The sequence below is a fragment of the Notechis scutatus genome, chromosome 1 (assembly GCF_049901735.1).
Source record: "Notechis scutatus isolate UNSWTSFEM ecotype Mainland chromosome 1, rNotScu1.2, whole genome shotgun sequence".
Taxonomy (NCBI): Eukaryota; Metazoa; Chordata; class Lepidosauria; order Squamata; family Elapidae; genus Notechis; species Notechis scutatus.
In genome coordinates, this window is record NC_142009.1 from 286,763,433 (window position 1) to 286,786,508 (window position 23,076).

A 23,076-nucleotide genomic window follows, 5' to 3' on the forward strand; every position below is an offset into this window, starting at 1 on the left:
GGACATTCTGGCTCGGGTTAACAAGGTCCACGCCAGATATTGGAGTTCCTGTATATCTGATGAACAGTGGGCTACAGGACTCAGGACTGTTAGCTGAGCAACCAGGGCTAGCAGTTGAAGAACTCCTAGAAGAAAAGGTTGTGATTGATCGCAAATATGCAGTGATTAAAAACAAACAGCTTTCATCCCACGATGATATATGCAACACCATCAAACATCTGCCTATCCCAGGTCCTTGGATAGGTAGACAAAAATGCCAAACCCAGTCTGAACATCTGGAGGATTAATAATAATAATAATAATAATAATAATAATAATAATAATAATAATAATAATATCTACAGAAATCCTTCCCCCTCTAATGTTTTTTGCAGCAAGTGAGACATCCAATTATGTAAAATTTATAAACTATATATAGAATTCTTCCTTCTTAGGAAATAGATACTTTATGTGGGAAGACCAAATTAAGTTGAAAATTGATGCTTCTTTATGAAGCTCATTGTAATTATAATCAGCACGTTAGGATTTTAGTGGAGCATGTTGTATGAAAACAATGCCATATTGGCCCCCAAGTGCTCTTGAACTCAACCTTGCCTCTGTACTTTTCCAGCTACCCAGGGATAAACACGGCAAACAGCCAAATGTATCTCCATATCCTCTCCTGTGCTGAGCTCCAGAATCCAACGCATCAGCACAGCTGCAATACATAATGTAGCGACATTCTAAAGTCAAAGAGAATTCTATATTAGTTTGATCAGGAAATGGTCTAAAAGAAAACACCTGGATAAATGTATTTCATTTTGTTTAAAGTTGAGGTTACTGGGAAGTCTTTAGAAAGCTGATTGGTCCAATGAGACCTCTCTGCTGTTGTATTTACCTTATTAATAAAACAAACAACAGAGATGCAAGATTGGCATATGAAGCTACTAAGTAGAACATGATCCCGTGGATAAATGAATAAATCTTGGAAATTCAACACAAATAATTCTATAATCCATGTGCTGGCATTTACAGAACTGTAGTGGAAATAACAGAAGAAGAAGCCATTAAGGTTAGGAAGAGATTTTCACATAGGCACACAAACATGTGTTTCCAAGTTGATAGTCAATAACAAAATAATATAAGATATTATAATATAATATCAACAAATAGCTTTCATAGAATTATTGTCCATCTGTGGGTGGGTGGGTGGGTGGAGAGAGGGGGGAGGGAGGGAGGGAGGAGAGGGAGGGGGACGGGGGGGGGAGAGAGAGTAGTCTACTGGTTAAAGTACCAAGCTAGAAAGTGGGAAGCTGTGTGTTCAAATCTCACCTAAGCAGTGAAAGCCTGCTGGATGACTTTGAGCCAGTCACTCTTTGTCAGCACAATCCACCTCACCGTATTGTTTTTGTGGGGAAAATAGGAGGAGGAAGTGTGTTGGATATGTTTGCCACCTTGAGTTATTTATAAAAATAATAAAGGTGGGATACAAATAATAAAATATATTCAGAGATAGTTTTCACTGAACTTCCATGTTCACTTCAGCTGAGAGGATTGTTTCACAAGTCTCTAGACAATTCCTTCTGACATCAGTTGAAAAATCCTGTTGAAGAATATACTATGATCAATAAATCACAAAAGTTGGATTCACTCACCAGTGCTAAGCCAAATCCAAACTATACACATTATATATTCAGTTGGCATCAAAACTTCCACATGAAGGAAAGCTGTGGATCCCAGCACATGAATTTAGACAAAGGCTGAGAGAACTGGCTCAGCAATCACTGAGTGGGCACAAATACATATGAGATTGCTGAGTTCGAGTGGAAGGTGCTTTTTGTTAACAAGAAGGCCCTAATTTGTTTCTTGTTAGAACTGACACAGAAAGGACAAAACTGCAATATGACCAAATAGCTGTGTGTTCTTAACTTGCTGCATGGACAAAGTGTACAGCAAAATATTTTGAGATAATGCTTGCTGTTTTGTAAATCTCTTCAGAAGTTGAAATTATTTCTCTTTTCCCCATGATTTGTGTAGCAGAGTTGCTTGATAATATCATTGGTCCTAGGAAAAACATTGATTTGCAGTAAATGAACATTGCTAAGACAGGTAATCAAGAAAGAAAAATTCCTCTAAAAGACTAATGGGAAGAGGCATGGTTCATAATCTCCCCCTACTCCAATACTTCTATAAAGACAGCAGCGTCATTAAAAATCAATACAATAATTATTACGGTAATGCTTAGTAAAATTGTAAATGAATTCTGGCTGTGTTATTCGTTTAGTCTAAAAATGGCAACTTTATATAAGCATTTGTTATGAATTAAAACAAGACTTCATTCCTTCTTGTTTCCTTTTTCTAGGCAGAGGTTCAGCTATGCTTTCTGGAAGCACAAAGAGATGCTGTTGAGCAGATGTCCTTAAAACTATACAGTGAGCAGTACAACAGTGGCAGCAATCGAAAGGAAGAATTTGCGGATATGTCAAAAGTTCACACAGTGGGAAGTAATGGGTAGGGAACTATTCTTTTTGTTGTTTTATTCTCAGTGATCTGTATCTTCTTTTTAAAAAACATGACCTCCTCTTCTTCACTTCTATGTTGGCCAGAAAAGATTTTTCTTACTAAGCCAAAAGACAAAGAATCCATCATACCCTGCCTCTCTGTGTACTGAAGAACATCAGGCTGCTGCAATTCATTTCCCAAAATTACTTGATCACTGAACAGGAAACAAAGTACAGCTGATCAAATTTCTTTAAAGGTTTCATCCTGGAACACATTGATTGGTATTGGTCCATTGTTTTTATGCTTTTACTTTGTTCTGCACCCTTTGTACGAAAATGAGTATAAAATTAAATAAAACCAGCATTTTGCTCAGCATCAACCTAAATATCTGTCTTTCACAAACTCCCCACCCCCTCCCCAGCAATGGTCAATCTGATGTCTCCACAAAATTGACAATTCAGGCATGCCAAAGATTATCTGATATAATCTGGTAATTAATTGTAATAATTACAGCTTCTGGTTGCAATGCAGTGCTGGTGACCTATGGGCCAATAGCTTTGAAGCAAAATTGGATTAATTATAGACAAAATAGAACTCACTACATAATCAGGAACTCCTAAGATATGTAGCAAAATGAAGCTTTTAAATTCAGCTCTGCTGCCTCCAAATAAGATGGATATAATGTAATAGAAAACAGAAAATATATATTTATGTCATAAGACAGCCTTAATTTCTCCCATGTGCAGTTCATTAATTCTAGGCCTGGTGAAGTTCTTTACATCTACATTATAGTACAATATTGGACAGTGACCTGCCTTTTAAGAGAGTTATTGCCCCCATTCTCTTTCAAATATATGTGTTTGAATGTATATATATGGAAACGTGTGTATTTGATATTACTTTAATATATTGGTGCCCTTAGTATAGCTAGAAGTCATGCTAGAAGTCATTTGCTCCTTTTAGTCAGTTGCAACCTCACTTGCATGTTTTAAAGGCATACACATAAAAGCATTTATAATATCCATGCTGGAAGTAAATCCAGTATGAGTGAGACTTTCAAGAAGAAATTGGACTGCCATTTGTCAGAAATGGCGTAGGGTCTCCTGCTTGGGCGGGGGGTTGCACCAGATGATATACTAGGTCCCTTCCAACTCTGATTATCTGTTATCTGTTATCTGAGTAACTTATTGTTAAAAAGTAAAAGTTATTTACTTCCAGCATGGACATCTATTGTTGTAGGATGCAAGGCATTCCAAATAAGGCTGTCTTTTGCAATTGAGTGATTATGATTTTATCAATGTTGGTGGTATTCAAATGGTACTCCAAAAGTTTTGGGATTGAACCTAAGGCCCCTCTTATTATTGTTACTGTCTTTGCTTTCTTTTGCAATGGTTGTTCTACTTCAATTTGCAGATATTTTTATTTTGCTATTTTCTCCAGGTCTTTCTCTTCTATTTCACTGTATTCAGGTACTGCCACACCTGCTATCCAGACCTTTTTTATCTTTCTTATCAACAATTTATTAAGTCTGAAATGTTATATGGCAGCTGCTTGTCTGTTTGAATTCTAGAGGCCCAGACCCTTTAACTTTTCCTTTTCTATTACTTTTTATTTTGTAGTCCCACCAGTTCTTGTTTGCAAGCAAATAATATTTCTTGCAGATACTCCAATGCACCATTATTGCTACTTTGTCATGCCATTGTTTATAGTCAGTCTGTGCAATCTTCTTGAAGCAGCAAGAATTGTTATTATTATTATTATTATTATTATTATTATTATTATTATTATTATTATTATTATTATTATTATTATTGAATGATACTTTTATTGTCAGTGTATGGATGTACCTTTTACTTACAGTAGTTTGATGTGCATAAAAGTAAATTTGCATGGAGTGGCTGTGCAACTTGAAAATCCCATCTATGCCTAAAGATTGAAAAATGCTATTATTGGTTCTCTACACAAAGGAAAAAAGTAGCAAGGATGAATGTAATTTTTTTAGGGAGATTAGTTTGTTCAACATGCTTCAGTAGTTTGAAAGTATAGAATAGGTAGCAGAGAGCCAACTGTGGAAGTACACTGTGTTGTTATGAACAGGACTACTGGTATACAAACAAGATTTTTCCTCTTCACAAACGCATGATCAAATGAGCGAACAAGAGAAAGAAAATTTAATCTATGTTGATTTAGACAAATTTATGATAAAGTGGGTAGGCTTGAATAATAGGTTGTTTTGCACATATCTGAAATCAAAGAGAGATTGCTGATGCAGTAAGATTGATATATGAGGGGAATAAAGTTGGCATGAGAATAAATGTAATGTTTGCTGAATGATCCAACAAGTAAAAGCAGACAGTAAAACAATATATCCTTGGTTTTTAATGTATTTATTGATAAATGTATAAGGAATATTTGTAATAAGAGCAATATGTTACAGATGTAGTAATGTGTCTGCATTTTTATATGCAGATGATCTGTTACTGGCTAAGATCAAATTAATTTGCAGTAAATATTAGTCAGATTGTAGTTGCAATAAGGATTATGAATCTGAACATTTGTGTATCAAAGACCAAATAAAATAGAATGAATGATTGCACAGTAAAAAAGTTAGAGCCAATAGATAAATTTATGAATCTTAGTAAAATGTTCACTAAGACTGGAGAAAAAGATGGAGAAATTTGAGGTTATAAATGCCAGTAGAAAGATAATGGATAATATGTAGTTGAAGAATTAATATTTGTGACCAAAAGCTAAAATGGCTATGTATAAGAACATGTTTCTGCCCATTTGGGTATATGAATGTAGGAGGTGGATATGTTAGCAGAACTATAAATATAAATTGGATGTAATGGGAATGGGTTGCTTAAGATGTGTGACTGATAAAAGAAGAGATCTGATCAAGAATGAATAAGTGCTGAATGAGAAGTTTGAAAGAACAAAATATGATGTATGAAGTGGTGTATTGATGTAGTAGAAACAGGAATGCTCTGCAAGGATAGAAACATATGGAGTGATATAGAAAACGCTGCTGGGATGAACTAAATTCAGATTTTCTTTTCTTTTTCTTAGCTTGTGCCTTTAATTTGATTTACTATTACTTACTCTTTTTCTATAGTTTGCATAACATTGCTTATCTTAAATTATGTGCTGGGTCTCTGTGGGTGCAATAGTGTTTAAACTAGGATTTTATATCCTTAGTACTATCCAGCTCTGGAAATCAACAAAGAGGTGAGAAATCAGATTTCATTCGAAGGTCAGAGTCCTCTCAGACTTGTAGGATGGCACAAAAGAACCATAGATTAGATTAGGTTAGATTAGATTAGATTAGATTAGAAATAATTTTGCCATGGAACCCCATTCATGGAATGCTCTACTATTGGTAGTAGTATTTTTACTCAAACCATTGTTGATTGCTGATGGCAGTTCAACGTATGTTAGACATCATTATAATTCCTGCATTGATTTCACTGCTTCATGTTATAACTGGGGTGGGGGGGAAACAACCCAAACAAACAACAAAACAAAACAAAACCCTAGGCAGGGTTCAAAGGTAATGCATGTTTCATTATTTTCCTACACATAGCTAATAAAAGCCACATGCTACAATAATGTACAGTTCCAAAGGAATATAAAGCCATATTGCCATATGATTTTTGTTCATTATTTTTTTAATTCAGTAACCAGATGCATACAATCAGACCTATGCGGAGGTGCATCTTCAACATTTTTAGCATCATTTATCAAAGTGGTAATTTGTTAGTCCAATCAGAAAGCGGGAGTGTTTCTGCACACAATCAAATCAAAAGAAAACTAAAAGAGAATACAGCTGTAAATAGATAAAAAGAATGTAAATATATGTAAATATAAATGTATACACACACACAGATTTGTGTACACAGATGTACACATATACATACAGTGAGGTGTCCTTTCACATATTCTGGCCAGGGGTGGGATTCAACTGGTGTTACTACCGGTTTGATGATTATGTTTTGCGCGCGTGTAAAATAACCTTAGGCTGTGCTGCCCGGACAGCTGAAAAGCGCTGCGTGTAGGTGTGCAGCGTTTGAAAAGCCACTTTTTTCCTACTTTTTCAACCTCAGCTGTGCTGCGCAAAGCAGTTGAGGTTGAAAAAGCAGGAAATAAAGGACAGGTAAGAGCCCGGGCAGGTGGGTAGGCCAAACAGCAGCAACACAGAACCGGTTTGGTGTCTGCTGCTCTTCAGACCTACCGGTTCTATAGAACCGGGCAGAACCAGTAGCAACCCACCCCTGATTCTGGCCATATGCCATTTATAATAAGGCTTATTTCTGAGCAAAGTTGTCTGGATTGAACTAAAAATTTCAAGTTTTAAATTCTGTGCAGTTGGAATGAATGAACCACTCTTAGACTTTACATGTGGAAGAAAAAGCAAAACTGCTGAACAGCAGAGCCAAGAAGATGAATTCCTAAAGATCAGAAAGAATACAAGAAGAAAAATCAGAGTCATATTAGTTGATAATACTCTACTACAAAGAACATAAATGAATTTGTTCCAGCTGTCCTATCTATTTGTGGAGTCTGCACTCTGCCAGAAATACTGATGAGGGAATCGATGCAAATTAGTCCAGTGATAATTTCTGCTCATCCATTGTGATATATTACGATGAACAGCTACAGTCCATCAATATGGACTTGAGTCTAATTTTAGGATTTGATCCTAGAAAGGAAACTCATTCTATACTTGAATACTTTGGAATTTGAAAAGTATATTTTAATATATTTAAAGCAATTTTAGGTAGAATTGAATAGTATGAGAAAAAATGTGGGGAAAATGTGATGGGGTGATACAAAAAATTCAGAGGGGAGGGGAGAGAGAGCTTTTTAATTCTAGGGATGAGAGAGAACAACTGGCCCAAGATCACACCTACGGTGGGCCTGGAGCTTATAGTCTTCCAGTAAGGCTTGATGCCTTAACCAACTACTTGAAACTGACTTCCAGGCAAAATTTAGAATTCATTAATGTTAAAAAAAATTATTTGTATAAACCTGGAAAATCTGGAAAATTAATACCTTCATCTCTGATAGAAATGGAAGCTTCTTTCATTAACATTTATCCAAGCAATTCTCAGAATGTTTTTGTAAACAATTATTGGAATGATGATGGTAATTATTATTGAACGAATGTCTATGCCACCTGACTCCCAGCAGCATATAAAAGCAGAAGGCATGGTTGTCGTGGCATGGCTGGGCTTGGCTTTAAATGTGGAGGAGGGAAAGGAAGTGGAGGCTGAGGTATCTCGGGACAATAATGTTGGAGTAGGTGATTCCAATGAAGCCACTCTAGCTGAGACAGGATAGCAATCTCCCTAGGATTCCTTGCCTGCACCCACTGCTGGGCTCTTTGACTCTGAAGTTTAACCACACAGAGTCAATAACAGAGAGCTGAGCTTCTGGTGGGAGTGGTTTGATTAAAATACAGACCAATAGATGAGCAGACTCTAATGAGTAATGTGCATGTACGCTTGAACGGAGGTTCCATATTGCTGATTAATTGGCCTTGTTCTCTGGGAGAATGCTAAGAATGACTTCTCAAGCCTCAGTTCTGTTTGAACAGAGAATCATCTTGCCCCCTTTGCTGTTCAAATTGATGCTTCTGATTTTGCAATTAGAGCTTCAAGAAAACATATTTTGCCTTGTATATTTTACTAGCTCGATACCTGGGCTTCGCTATGAAAACTATGTGGTCAAGCTTAGTTTTTGGGGAGGAAACCACACCCCCTCCCCTTGCTACCCACAGCAAAGGAATGCAAAACACCTCCAGCTCTCTTCCCCTCCAAGTCCCCCCTCCCCCCGTTGCAAATGACAGCCGAAAGAAATAGCATAGCATAGCAGCAGAGAAGATGTAGTAGATAGGATGCAGAAGATATCTTGAGGCTGACAGTGACAACAGAATCAGGTAGTGAGTTCCAGACATTGACCACTCTGTTGCTGAAATTGTATTTCCTGCAATCAAATTTGGAGTGGTTTACATTAAGTTTATATTTGTTGTGTGCTCTTGTGTTGTTGTGGTTAAAACTGAAATATTCATTAACTGGTAAGACGTTGTAACATATGATTTTATGTACTATGCTTAAGTCCAATCTTAGCCAGCGTAGTTCTAGGTTGTCTAAGCCTAGAATCTCAAGTCTGGTGGTGTAGGGTATTCTGTTGCGAACAGAGGAATGTAGTACTCTTCTGATAAAATACTTCTGAACTCGCTCAATTGTATTTATGTCTGATATATAGTTCGGATTCCAGACAGCAGAGCTGAATTCAAGTATTGGTCTAGCAAAGGTTTTGAATGCCCTAGTTTGCAAATCAGTATTCCCAGAAGACAAGTTTCGTAAAATTAAATTTACAACTCTTAAAGCCTTTTTGGCAATACTGTTGCAGTGAGCTTTGGTGCTTAGGTCATTCGATATGAGAACTCCAAGGTCCTTGACAGAATGAGGGTCATCAACAAGGTCATATCCGTCTAGTTTGGTATATAGATTAGATTAATTTTTTTACCAATGTGTAGGACAGAGCATTTGTTGGTCGAGATTTGAAGTTGCCAACTGTTAGATCTTTCAGATAAATAATCAAGGTCTTTTTGAAGGACGGTAGCATTGATGGTGGTGTTGAATAGTTTTACATCATCAGTGAAGAGGACACAGTTGCTAATAAGGTGATCACAAGGCAGCTAACGCCTGGTCCAAAACACAGCAATGTGAGCAGTAACAAGGCCTTCTTATTATGCCCATCTGTCATCACTGCTGTTCAAGCTATCAGTTAGGTACAACTGAAGGTGCTGGTCCTCATACATCAAGCCCTTCAATGAGACTGATTGTTTGCATGACTGTCGGTCTCCAATAATTTCTGCATTCTCCGTACATTCAGATAGAGTGAGTGTCTATCATGTCTACTCAATTAAATGTCATCTTGTGGGATGGAAAAAGCATTCCTTCTCTTTCATGTCCCCTGTCCACTGGAATATCTCCCCAGTCATACATGTAGTGCCAGAAGAGAAGGGGAGGAAAGATACTTTCCAGCCTCTTGCAGGAATGAGGTGGGAGAATCAGGACTTGCAGACAAGGGTGAACCTGAAGAAAGAGATATTGTGAGAGCAGATTCTCATAATAGCTAACAGAGACTAGTAGCCAATGTATGAACAGTACTGAGGGATAGAGTGGCTTGTCAGAAGAAAAAGACTTTGAATAGGATCTGTTCACCATGAAACCCCCCCCACAAAATATCAGAATTAGATAAAATATTAAATTTGGCTGGTAAACATAATTCCATTTTTTGTTTATTAATGGTACAATATTATTTTCTCATGAGAAAGACTCATACATTTTCATTTTATATTATGAGTTAATGCCCACACCTTAAAAATACATTTGCATTCAAAGGATTAGGTGCGCAACATGCATATAATAAAGTATCAGATGACAATGACACCAAGTATTGAGTACAGGAACATGTCTGAAACCATACATTTCAAACTTTATTCTATTGTGGCTCCATAAAATTATAAAAAAAAAGTTAGTCCCACATCCCCAATAAATAAAAATAATGGTTTCATTGGATTTAAGGAATAATAAATTCAACAAATAAATATGCCACTTGTTTTAAATATTTACATTTAATCTACCTATCAAATAAAATAATGATAATACTTTACAGCTTTATAAGATTAAACCATTACCCTGAATATCATCACCCACCCAATAACATTTAAAGCCATATTGAAGTTATATTGTGGCAATGTTTTGCAGAAATCTTGTGTGTTGTTTTCTAATACCATATTATTAAGTTTTCAGAACTGGCTTACATAATAGCAATGGGAAAATTTCAAGAGCTATAATATCAGACTCTAAAAATGGAAGATTTAATACATGCTTGATTTATTTTGCCAATAATTTCATCAACCAAAAAATGGAATGGGTAATTATCCTAGATCTAATTCTCACCAAGGGCTGATGTTTGTGATAAAATGCACACAATATCTTCTTTGAATTCATGATATTGGTGGAACAGAAACACAGCATGTCAGATATTTGTCACGAACCAAAGTTAATTTCAGCAAATATAAAGAGATGATGGGCACTTTCCCACAACACTGTAATCAGATAAAAGTTTGAGATATGAAGGCCAAATCAGTTTATATTCAGCCCGTATCAGTTTCGCATATATACAATTCTCTCTATAACTTCATAAACCTGTGGATACTTTAATGCATAATATCTGCATTTAATGACTCTTTTTCTGTGTAGGCCCTTTGTACATTTTATCCCTAATAAGTACATTTTTTTTGCAACATTCTCTAAGGCCCAGATTTTAATATGTCATTTCAACATTAAGAATTACGGTACAATATCACAGATACCTTCAGTGGTATTCAATATCTGAAAAACAAATAGCCAATTTTTGTGACAGTAACTTGAAAAGGATGGTGAAATTCTAGGATTTAAATAGGCTTGAGCACAATACTGTTGAATATAGGAGTGTGTTACATTTGGGCTGCTGTGTACTTTTGTTTTGGTTTATGAGCAACCTAGGTCATGGTAAATGTACATACATGTTGTTGTTATGCTGTTTGTTAGGGATACAACACCCTAGCACAGGGGTGGGCAAACTTTTTGGCTCAGGGGCCACATTGACTTTTAAAATTTAACAGATGGGCCGGGTCAGCAAAAGATTTTTTGGGAATTGCCCCCCCTTCCCCCTTTCTTCTCCTCCTTCTCCTCCCCTCGGAGGCCCCCTGACTCAGGAGTTGCTACCGCAGGCGCAGCTTCGCGCAGCTCCAGTCCCGCATTGCCTCGGGAAGGGAAAGGCAAAAAGGAAGAGCCGTGGTGGCGCTTTGCAATGGCAGCAGCGGCACCGGAGGCTCAGGCTCAGCGGCTACTGGTTTTGCCTTTCCCTTCCCAAGGCAACGCGGGACTGAGCAGCGCGGAGCTGCGCCGGCAGTAGCAACTCCTGACAGCCCCAGCCGGACACCTGAGCGGAGCCCGGGCGGAACTGCCTGTTGCTGCTGCGGGCGCTGCTGCGGGCGTCTGGCTGCCCAAGTAAAGAACCGCACCAGCTCAGGGCAACTGTGAGGAGCAAGAGGGGAAGCCAAGGTGCTCATTTCATAGCAGTCAACTTCGCTCTCTTTTGCTCCAGTTAGGTGCTCCCGGCATGCACAAGGAGCATGAAGGGAGGCAAACACTGCACGGATGCGTTTTAAAAGTCAGAGAACTTTGCCCAAGACTTCTCGTGTATTCAGGGGCTACACCTCTCCCAACGATGAGTTGGTGGCGATCTAACAAAACATCTTCCAGCTCTTAAAGATTGACTTTAAGAGCGCCCCCATGGAAGAAGCCAAGAACGAGAACAAAAGTAGAGGCGGCGGGGGCAGCAAGGGCATGTGATGGGTCCCTCCATGGTCCCCTCCCAGGTGACAGTCAGGGCTTTGGCACCTACTTTTTTCCTGAGCGGTGTCTGCCTCCCTTCATACTCCTTGTGGAGGGACACATATGCCCCGTCACCCCTGCCGCCACTACGTTTGCTCAGTTTCTTCCATGGGGGCACTCTTAAAGTCGACCTTTAAGTGGTCCCGGAACATCTGCCCACCTGCCCGGCACCCGCCCTCCCGGAGCACGCTTTCTTCCTTCTCCTGGAGAACGTGCCTCTTCCAGCCCGGCCTGGCCTGGCCAGCCAGCAGGTGACCACATGTCCTGGGGCTTGTCGCGAGATGCCTGCAGCATGCTCTGTTCTATGTGTCAGGCCCAGCAAGTCCGAGCAGCCGGCGCATAGAACAGGGTGGTGCCGGACCATTGGAGAAGCAGAGCAAAGCCGGAGATTAGTAGCTGCCTCTTTCGGCGCAGAAAGCTTCCCCCAACCAGCCAGCTGGTCTCCTCCTCCTTGGCCATACAGAACAAACAGGCAGAGAAGGAGGAGAGCAGCTGGCCAGTTGGGGGAGGCTTCTTGTGCTGCGAAAGAGGCGGCTAATGATCTCTGGCTCCGCTCTGCTTCTCCAACATCCGGCGCCACCCTGTTCTATGTGTCAGGCCCAGCAAGTCCGAGCAGCCGGCGCATAGAACAGGGTGGTGCTGGACCATTGGAGAAGCGAGCAAAGCCGGAGATTAGTAGCTGCCTCTTTCGGCGCAGAAAGCTTCCCTAACCAGCCAGCTGGTCTCCTTCTCTGCCTGTTCGTTCTGTATGGCCAAGGAGGAGGAGACCAGCCAAGAAGCGCGCTGCCAGGCGGGGGCCACGCGGCGCAGGGCAACAGGCCACTGCCCGGCCCTGGCGAGGGAAAGCAGTGGGCTTTCCCCGGGCGGCGACATCGGCCCCGCCACCAGGGAAGCGGCTGCCCAGCTCCGTGTTGTGTGTGCGATTTTTTGGCGCGCGGCGCGGGGTCTCTTTTGGCCGGCCCTGATTTTTTTTTCAGAGGGGAATATTGTTTTTTCAGAGGCGGGCCGTATTAAAATGACCAAGGGGCCGGATGTGGCCCGCGGGCCGTAGTTTGCCCACCCCTGCCCTAGCAGAACGTGCAACGGCAGTCTAGCAGACAGAGAGTGTGTGTGAGATAAAGCGTTGTTGTAGCTTTACAATCAGTAAGACAGATACACTGTGCAATTGAATAGTTTTTATTCCAGCAAGAGTTATAGCATAGTCAAAGCAGTCCATATGTCATACACTAAGTTCAGACAGTCCGAGGGTTATTCAGTTTGCAAAGTCCAGTGTAGAAAATAGGTCGTTCAACTCACAAACAATCAGTCCAATGATGTATCTCTTTTGCAGTCAGAGATATGAAGCAAATTCAGACCTTCTTTTCTTCTCTCAGCAAACGCACGCAATAATCACCATCAATCCTTCTCTGTCAGCATTCCAGTAAAAGCCGGCGAACAGTGAGCTCTCTTGCTCCCTCTTATGGCAATTTACATCCGCACCCAAATACTTGGCTTACAGTTTAAAGTGACGCACACATTTAAACTAACTAACATATATTATATTTAGCCAAACTAAGTTAGGTAACCAATGTTATCTCTAACACTGTTATTAAAAATGTAATTTTAAAGTATAATCAAAGTGTAGTATTTATTATGTGGCTGCTGATTTTGGTTTTTGCTTAATTTAATTCAAAATCCATACATGCCAAATGTTTATGTTCAGAATCTTCTTGCTGCACCATTTGCAGATTGGATTGGGTTGGTTTTCTTCTGGCCTACAAACAATATAGTAGATATTACACTTGGAATTCAAATATACCAAGTGAATGAGTTTTGATACAGTATACCACACGGTATTTATGGTAGAGTTGTACAATACTTTGGATTTATTTCCCTAAGATGCTTTAGAGCAGGGGTCCCCAACCACCGGGCCGTGGACCGGTACCGGTCCGTGGATCACTTTGCACCGGGCCGCAAAGAAAATAAAAATAAAATAAAAATGGCGGCTTTCTTCGCCTTCGGTGAATGCTGCTGGGATCAGGGATCAAGGACACAAATGAAAGAAGGGGAGGGAGGAAGCAACCAAAGCCTGTCCTGCTCTCTGGCTCAGTGGCTTCGGTTTCCTCCCGCCTCGTTCCTCTCTCAGTCGCTCTCTCGCTCCTCCACCAGCCCAGGAAGAAACTGCTTCAAAGGAGCCAGCAGGGTGGCTTTTCCTGTCAGCGCAGCTCCCCCGAAGCGCCCGTTCACCCCCACCCCACCGCCAATCAATCCAGGTTCAATCCAGTGCTCCGTTCTGCCTGCCTGCCTGCCTTCGTTTGTTTCGGAGCAGCTTCGGCTGAGAATAATAACTATTCGCTCTTTACTCAGCCGAAGCTGCTCCGAAACAAACGAAGGCAGGCAGGCAGGCAGAAGGGAGCACTGGATTGAACTGCGGGCGGCGGGCGGGCGGGGGTGAACGGGCGCTCGGAGGAGCTGCGCTCCGAAACCACCAGAAATGAAGGCAGGCAGGCAGAACGGAGCACTGGATTGAACCGTGGGCGGCGGGGTGGGGGTGAACGGGTGCTTTGGAAGAGCTGCGCCGACAGGAAAAGCCACCCTGGAGGCTTCTTTGAAGCAGTTTCTTCCTGGGCTGGTGGAGGAGCGAGAGAGCGACTGAGAGAGGAACGAGGCAGACACCTGAGGGATGAGGCTGAGGGAGGGAGGGAGACACCTGAGGGATGGGGCTGATGAAGGCAGGGCCGAGAGGGGCTTCTCAGCCGTCCTGCAGGGACTATCTGTCGCTCAGGGTTGCAATGAGGAGGCATTGGCGCTCCCTGAACTTGGTGATTTAGTGGCAGACGTTTTATTACCTGACTAGGTAACAACATCAGATGTTACCTAGTCAGATAATGAAACGTCTGCAAGCAAACCACCAAACTCGGACTCCCCCCCCCCCGTCCTTGAAAAAGTGTTTCTCGTGAAACTGGTCCCTGGCACAAAAAAGATTGGGGACCACTGCTTTAGAGTATGTTGGAGCATGAATTTACCCAAAACTTTTAAAAGCAGCCTCATCTTTTATCAGGATCCTTCAGCTGGCCTTTATAAATTCACATATTCTATATACTGATCCTCTTTTCTTGTCCTTATCCTCCTCTTCCTCCTCTTCCTCCTCCTCCTCCCCCCTCCTCCTTTCCTTCTCCTTCTCCTTCCCCTTCTCCTTCCTCATTTCCTTTCCTTTCCTCCCCCCTTTTTTGCATTGTGATGTTTTACTTATTCACTAGGCTTTCAATAGAGAATAATGTTAATCCTTTTAAGCTCCTTATTCTAATGATTTATTTTGTTGGAAACCGTTGTGATCCTTCTTTGAATTTTAATGATTGCTGGCTATTCAAGGATTCATTGTTCTGACTTCCTGTCCTTACCTTTGTTTCTAACATGTCTGTAGGGAACACCTGTCTAATACTGTATCTGGCCTTGGTTTTCACTGGCTTACCATCTTCACTCAAGCCTATCTTAAAGTGTTGTGTTGAAATGCTAGCTATTCATGCATGAAAATATACTTGCAGAGATAGGCAGATGGACAGCAAAAGGAGGGCTAAATGGATTGAGTCATTTTTGTCTGAAAATAGTTCTGGTGCAAATAACTGCTCATCATGATTATCACATAGAGAAGTTTGCTGAATATGTCAGCACTTTAAAAACCGTGAAGACACTGTATTTATAATTCCCATTTCTTACATTTTTTGAAGCAAATGAAATATGTCTGCTTTTGTTGACAGAACCCAGCATAATTTGCTGAGACATGGGTCGTGACTTATATTTGTGTTGCATTTTCATCCCTCCTGTTAAAGTAAAGAATCTTTCTGCAAAAGAGAACGTGCATTTTATAGAAAGCTAATATATTCTAATATAAGATTTGAACAGTTCTGATCTATTATGCATAATGGTTTTTTTCTTTCTTTATCTGCAGCCTTTTGGACTTTGATTCAGAATACCAGGAGCTCTGGGATTGGCTGATTGACATGGAATCCATAGTGATCGACAGCCATGACCTGATGATGTCAGAGGAGCAGCAGCTGCATCTTTACAAGGTTAGAGCTTTTGTTGCTGCCTTTACCTTGCTATAGAAGATCTGATGAGTTTGACATGTCTTTCTCTCACAGGATAGCTCTGTGTTCATTGTATATATCATGGTGTCTATTAGAATTCCCTCCCCTGTCCCCAACCTCATTTCCATCCCCTCTGTGCTGACAAGCCTGTGCCGACATCATAATTGTAAGAAAGTTCCCTTCATCACATTCCATTTGGTATAATCCTATAGGAGGACAAAGATTTGTCATTGGATGAATTGAAATGGATGAAACTGCATTCTTAAATAGACTGAAACAACACAAAGTAAAAAATGATTGTAGCATTTAGAAAATGTGCTCTGATAAGAACTATTTTCAGAATTTCTATCATCTTTCATTCTTTTTAGTGAATCTATTGTTTCAGGATACACAATTCTTCCAATATAACTTATATTAGTGATTTTGAAAGCAGATGCTCTCTTTTTAAGAATGCACAATTGTTATGAATGAAAAAAAACAATCTATACATGCTTGCCTTGATTATGAATCTTTTTATTTAATACAGAGAGAAAGAGACAGGGAAAACAATCCTTTTCTTACTAGGATGGATGGATAGGTGAATAGATGGATGGATAGTTGGGCTTCCCGTGTAGGGGAAGCCCAACTATCCATTGAGTAATAGTCTTAATTTTCTTAGCTTTTCTGAGATACAATATTACAATAGTACAATACATTAATGGCCAGCACTATCTATAGTTGTTTGATATATGAAGTGCATAATGTTGTACAAAGCCTCTCTTGGCAAAGGCACGGTAAACCACTTTGGTGTCAAAATGACATTGTGCACATCATGATGTCATTGTGCAAATGACACAATACCTCTATTGCCCAAGAACATAATAGGCTGAGAAAGAAAGCACTATGAAACAGTATTTATATGCCACAACCCAAACAGTTTCAGCCATCTTAGGTCAGTTGAATGCATACCTAAAATAAAACAATAAGAGTATAAACCATATAATAATTTCTATAGACACTCTTATATGCAAGTTCACAGTAGACTTTTTATTTTGTACTTTTTAATACTGATGATTGCACTTCTCAAGTTTCATATATTAAGAACGGATCAAAATGAAACAGAATCAAAATGGTGTAATATACCCACATATTACCAACATTGGGAGTCCTTATTTAGAACTCCCAAGATGAAGTTTAGCCCCATGAATGATTTCTAAATGCTCAGAAACTAATTATGCATAGTATCACTTGTAATGGAGAGTCAGTTTGGTGTAGTGGTAAAGGAGAGGAATTCTAGTACCAGGAATTCTAGTACTGCCATAGGGATAAACCCAGCTGGGAGATCTTGGGCCAGTCAGTCTCTCAGCCCTAGGAAGAAGCCAATGCCAAACTACTTCTGAAAATCTTACCAAGATAACTACAGATACTAATCCAGGCAATTATGACTTAACACTGACTTGAAGGAACCAAAAAAAAAAAGGATGGGATGGGATGGGGTGGGGACACCAACCATAATCTTCCTTTCATAGGCCATCTTGGAATTACCCTGGCAATTCTGACTTAAAGGTGCACACCTACATTACTTAAGAGCTGTGGTGGCGTAGTGGTTAGAATGCAGTATTGCAGTCTAACTCACTGCTCACTCCAGGAGTTTGATTCTGAGCAGCTCAAGGTTGACTCAACCTTTCTTCCTTCTGAAGTTGGTAAAACGAGGGCCCAGGTTGTTGGGGGGCAATAAACCACCTAGAGAGAGCTATAGTGTAAAGCACTGTAAAGTGACTATAAGTCTAAGTGCTATTGCTATTACTTGTGTTAGAACAGACCAGGTTCCTATTCAGTCCCTTTTGATCCACAAATTCTTTTGGGATAATTACTTAATATTCTTGTGTCTCTGTAATATTGACATTTAGGTACTTAGAGTGTATATATGATAAATAATAAAAATAAATTGTTCAAATATAATAAAGCTAAAGTATCTGTTTTTTTTAAACCAATACTGCAATATGTCTATAAAATAACACTAGAAAATTTTAAAAGGGTACTCTTTGACTTAAAATGGAGGCATCAAATGTACATGAAATGAAAACCATCTCAGATTGATAGAAAATATTCCAGAGATACTTAAAGAATATTCAAATCCCAGCAAACACTTAAAATAATCAGATATTGAGTGATTAGATTATTTTGGGTTAAAAATAGCAATGTAAGATTTGATTTGGGAATATGATGCTACATCTGGAAGAAAGCTGATATGAATATTCAGTGATAGCAGAGAAATGCTGCATGCAGTTTTAGTCATAACAGTCTTTAGTTCAGGAATAAGTTTGAATTGCACTGCAAAATACTATAAGCGGTAGGACTGCACAGCAATCCTGATTAGAAGACAAAAAGGTAATGTGGAGCATGCAGGGTACTCATATAGCACCTGTTAGCAATACTTTAAACAAGATTTAAGGAAGGGTCAGCAGGTGCTATTTGTGCACTCCAAATGCTGTAAATCATTATTTTTCCTTTTGAAGTTAGTCCTAATAGAGAACTTGGATATTTTTCTTGCAAAGAATTCAGCTATGCTGATTTGGTTACTGTCTTAACATTAAAGACATCATAAAAATTAAAACAATATATATAATTGAAACCAAATAAAAATAAAATATAAAACAGATACTATAGTGTTTGGCTACTAAACATAGAGGTTATGACTTCCAAGCACCTTTGAAAAGTGTCCCAATATTTTTAATGGGATAAATAGCAAATGATTTAATATAAAGCAAACGTATTAATGATGATGATCAACCAACAAGTCAGATTTTTTTACTGAGTGCATAGATAGGTTTTTTCCAATATGATCTGTTCCTCCTTTGATCCTTCAGACGTTCCAACAGTGCACCTATCACTATTTAAGTTGAGTCCATCCACCTTGCTGTTGGACATTCTTTCTCTTTTCTTCCACCTTTCCTAATTGATAGGCCTCTTAAGAGAGGTACATTAGGTTTTCTCATAAAGTGTTCAAAGTATGATAATTTGAGCCTGGTTACTTTTGTAGTCAGTAGGTGGTCCTCTTTATGTTTAATCCTATTCCCATTTTTTCATTGTACTCTTTGATTTTCATTACTAGGCATTCTCAGTTTATCAATGGGATGCCTTCGGATGCCATCAGTATAGAACAGGTTATCCCTGTTTCTTCCCTTCAGTTTTAAAATCTTCTCATTTCTTCCAAATCAGGATATTCCTTCCTATATGCTGAATATAAATATAAATGTAGGTTAAATAATAAGGAAAGGTTAAATAATAAGGAAAGAGAATAGAGCCCAACCTCACTCTTTTGCAGACCCAGAAGCTGTCCATTTCATCATGCTCTATCTCAGGGGTGGGCAAACTACAGCCTGCGGGCCACATCCGGCCCGTTGGTCATTTTAATATGGCCCGCCTCTGAAAAAACAATATTCCCCTCTGAAAAAAAAATCGGGGCCGGCCAAAAGAGACCCCGCGCCGTGCGCCAAAAAATCACACACACAACACGGAGCTGGGCAGCTGCTTCCCTGGTGGCGGGGCCGATGTCGCCGCCCGGGGAACGCCCACTGCTTTCCCTCGCCAGGGCCGGGCAGTGGCGTGTTGTCCTGCGCCGCGTGGCCCCGCCGGTAGCACGCTTCTCGGCTGGTCTCCTCCTCCTTGGCCATACAGAACGAACAGGCAGAGAAGGAGGAGACCAGCCTGCTGGTTGGGGAAGCTTTCTGCGCCGAAAGAGGCAGCTACTAATCTCCGGCTTTGCTCCGCTTCTCCAATGGTCCGGCACCACCCTGTTCTATGCGCCGGCTGCTCGGACTTGCTGGGCCTGACACATAGAACAGAGCATGCTGCAGGCATCTCGCGACAAGCCCCAGGACATGTGGTCACCTGCTGGCTGGCCAGGCCAGGCCGGGCTGGAAGAGGCACGTTCTCCAGGAGAAGGAAGAAAGCGTGCTCCGGGAGGGCGGGTGCCGGGCAGGTGGGCAGATGTTCCGGGACCACTTAAAGGTCGACTTTAAGAGTGCCCCCATGGAAGAAGCTGAGCAAACGTAGTGGCGGCAGTGGTGACGGGGCATATGTGTCCCTCCACAAGGAGTATGAAGGGAGGCAGACACCGCACCTCTCAGGAAAAAAGTAGGTGCCAAAGCCCTGACTGTCACCTGGGAGGGGACCATGGAGGGACCCATCACATGCCCTTGTTGCCCCCGCCGCCTCTACTTTTGTTCTCGTTCTTGGCTTCTTCCATGGGGGCGCTCTTAAAGTCAATCTTTAAGAGCTGGAAGACGTTTTGTTAGATCGCCACCAACTCATCGTTGGGAGAGGTGTAGCCCCTGAATACACGAGAAGTCTTGGGCAAAGTTCTCTGACTTTTAAAACGCATCCGTGCAGTGTTTGCCTCCCTTCATGCTCCTTGTGCATGCCGGGAGCACCTAACTGGAGCAAAAGAGAGCGAAGTTGACTGCTATGAAATGAGCACCTTGGCTTCCCCTCTTGCTCCTCACAGTTGCCCTGAGCTGGTGCGGTTCTTTACTTGGGCAGCCAGACGCCCGCAGCAGCGCCCGCAGCAGCAACAGGCAGTTCTGCCCGGGCTCCGCTCAGGTGTCCGGCTGGGGCTGTCAGGAGTTGCTACCGCCGGCGCAGCTCCGCGTGGCTCCAGTCCCGCGTTGCCTTGGGAAGGGAAAGGCAAAACCAGGAGCCGCTGAGCCTGAGCCTCCGGTGCCGCTGCTGCCATTGCAAAGCGCCGCCGCGGCTCTTCCTTTTTGCCTTTCCCTTCCCGAGGCAACGCGGGACTGGAGCCGCGCGGAGCTGCGCCGGTGGTAGCAACTCCTGACTCAGGGGCCTCCGAGGGGAGGGGAAGGAGGAGAAGAAGGGGTGGAAGGGGGGGCGATTCCCAAAAAATCTTGTGCTGACCCGGCCCATCTGTCAAATTTTAAAAGTCAATGTGGCCCCTGAGCCAAAAAGTTTGCCCACCCCTGCTCTATCTGGATTATGGATTCCTCATCTACATATATGTTTAAGATGGTCTGGGATTTCCATTTTCATAAACACATTATCCAGACTGGCAACACAGTCAAAGGCTTTTCTATGATCAGTGAAGCACATACTGAATTTTGGAAGGTATTTTTTGCGTTTCTCAATTATCCAGTATACATATGTAATGATGTCTCTTGCTCCTTTGCTTTTTTAATGCCTGAACATAAGGCATCTTCCTTTCCACATAGGGATCTATTATGTCTTAGAATATTTTAAACAAAGAAGATAGCATGTGAAAATAAATTTATGTTTTATTCTGGCCTCATATATGGATTTTTGAAATATAGTTCTAATTGGCCACACAAAAATGAATGCATGCCTTATACTAGAAAAAAGAGTATCCCTAATATAAAACTAACTACAGTACAATATAAAGCAACATGTATTATATAGAGAGATAATATTTTATGGAAGAATATTTTATTGATCTTCCACGTCTGGCATCTGAGGAGGAAAGTTAGTTATATTGGATAATCTTATGCACACTTACCAGGCAGTAAATTGTATTACATTGGCCTGCAGAGGTTAGGCTTCACTTGCTGGTTCAGTGCTGGTTGAAGAGAAATTAGCTAGCACCAAGTCCTATAGGATTCCATCCAGTTGCCTGCATGGAATCCTATAGCAACCAGATGATTGGCTGCTAGAGGTGCAAAGTAATATGTGAGAATTTTCCAATATAAGAACAGATATATTCCGAATTTGGTCAGATTTAGAAAGTAAATTTGGAGCTCATTCTCACTCTAGTTCTTTCTTATGAATGAACAAAGGGGATGACTGTAATGTATGAACCAAGCTAAGGTGAGATGAAACTTAAAGTCTTGGCTCAGACTTCAGGATTGGCAAAATCCAGCAACACTTTTAGCACAATAATCACATTCAAAATTTGTTATGAGTCACATTATAAAATATGAAAATTTTAAGATGTTTATAAAATTGAATTAAATTCTCAGAACTTGTGATATGTTCTTGATGAAAACTTTTAACATCATTTTATACATTAAATAATAAAATTAGGTCTAGGTATTTGAAGATGTTGTTGTTGAAGATGAGCATGATGAGAACTGAAGTCAATTTCAAGTGATTAATGCCTCTTGTTAAAACATATCCATGTATTGATAGCTGCCATTTATTGCAAGTGGAAGATTATTCATTTCAAGCCTTGCTGGAGAATTGATTAATGCTATCTGTCACCACGTGAGGGCTCACTTGAGAACAGAAATTGAGCTTTGAAGTAGAAAATGTTCATCTTTTTGGTACAGAATTTACATATCAATCCTCATACTTTTCAGTGTTGGTCAGTATGGACTAAATATTTGAATTGTTTGTCCTGGCCATCTTCTTACAGAACTATACCATGAATATTTCTGTGGACAAGTGCTATCTGATGAACAATCTTTTTAATTCATGATATTCCCCTACACCAACAAGTTCATTGCACTTTCTCTTTTCTTGTGATGAGTTTCTTAAATCCACAGAATTTTCTTTCCAGATATTGAACTGATAAGTAATTGCACCTCTGAGCCAGCTCAGCAAAGCTTCTCTGCCTGGTTACATGCTGTGTTATCACTACTGCCAGCAGTAATCTTTGCCTCTATGGAGTCTATAAATGAGAAAGATCTATAATAAAACAAGTACATTGCAAGACAAGAGTATGCATTAAAAGTGTAATAACAATATAGAAATAGCCAGACTGAGTATGAAAAAATGCTCTGTAAATTCACAGTTCAGCATACGTTCATCGTGATGGTTTTTTTAGATCTCATACTGATTCATATCAACTTCTCTGCCCTCTTATTTTATGCTGATAGATGCAGAGAGCATGTCTTTAAAAAAAAAAAAAAAGACATAGAACTCAGTCATGTTTTGTTGCCCCTTGGCTTAATCTTTAATTGTTTTCATATCCAAAGAATTCTCCTTCTGTTGCCTCTGGAGGGCATTAGAATACAATATTGTTTTTTTTAAAAAAAAAAAACAAGTCTGTAAGTATTTGAAACCTTCAATCAGATGGCATTAGATTGTAGTCTGACATAAAAATGATCCTCATCACATGGACA

At 40.5% G+C, this 23,076-nt stretch overlaps 1 protein-coding gene across 4 annotated transcripts in view; it reads left to right on the forward strand.

The window, feature by feature from the left end:
• The window catches only part of AKAP6 (A-kinase anchoring protein 6), a 268,358-nt gene that overhangs the window by 171,514 nt on the left and 73,768 nt on the right, over nucleotides 1-23,076 (forward strand). For all 4 annotated transcript variants that reach the window (XM_087951804.1, XM_087951803.1, XM_087951805.1 and 1 more), the window contains 2 exons: nucleotides 2,342-2,490; nucleotides 15,865-15,985. In XM_087951804.1, the coding sequence (XP_087807930.1) occupies nucleotides 2,342-2,490; nucleotides 15,865-15,985 (270 nt within the window). The remainder of the gene's footprint in view (nucleotides 1-2,341; nucleotides 2,491-15,864; nucleotides 15,986-23,076) is intronic.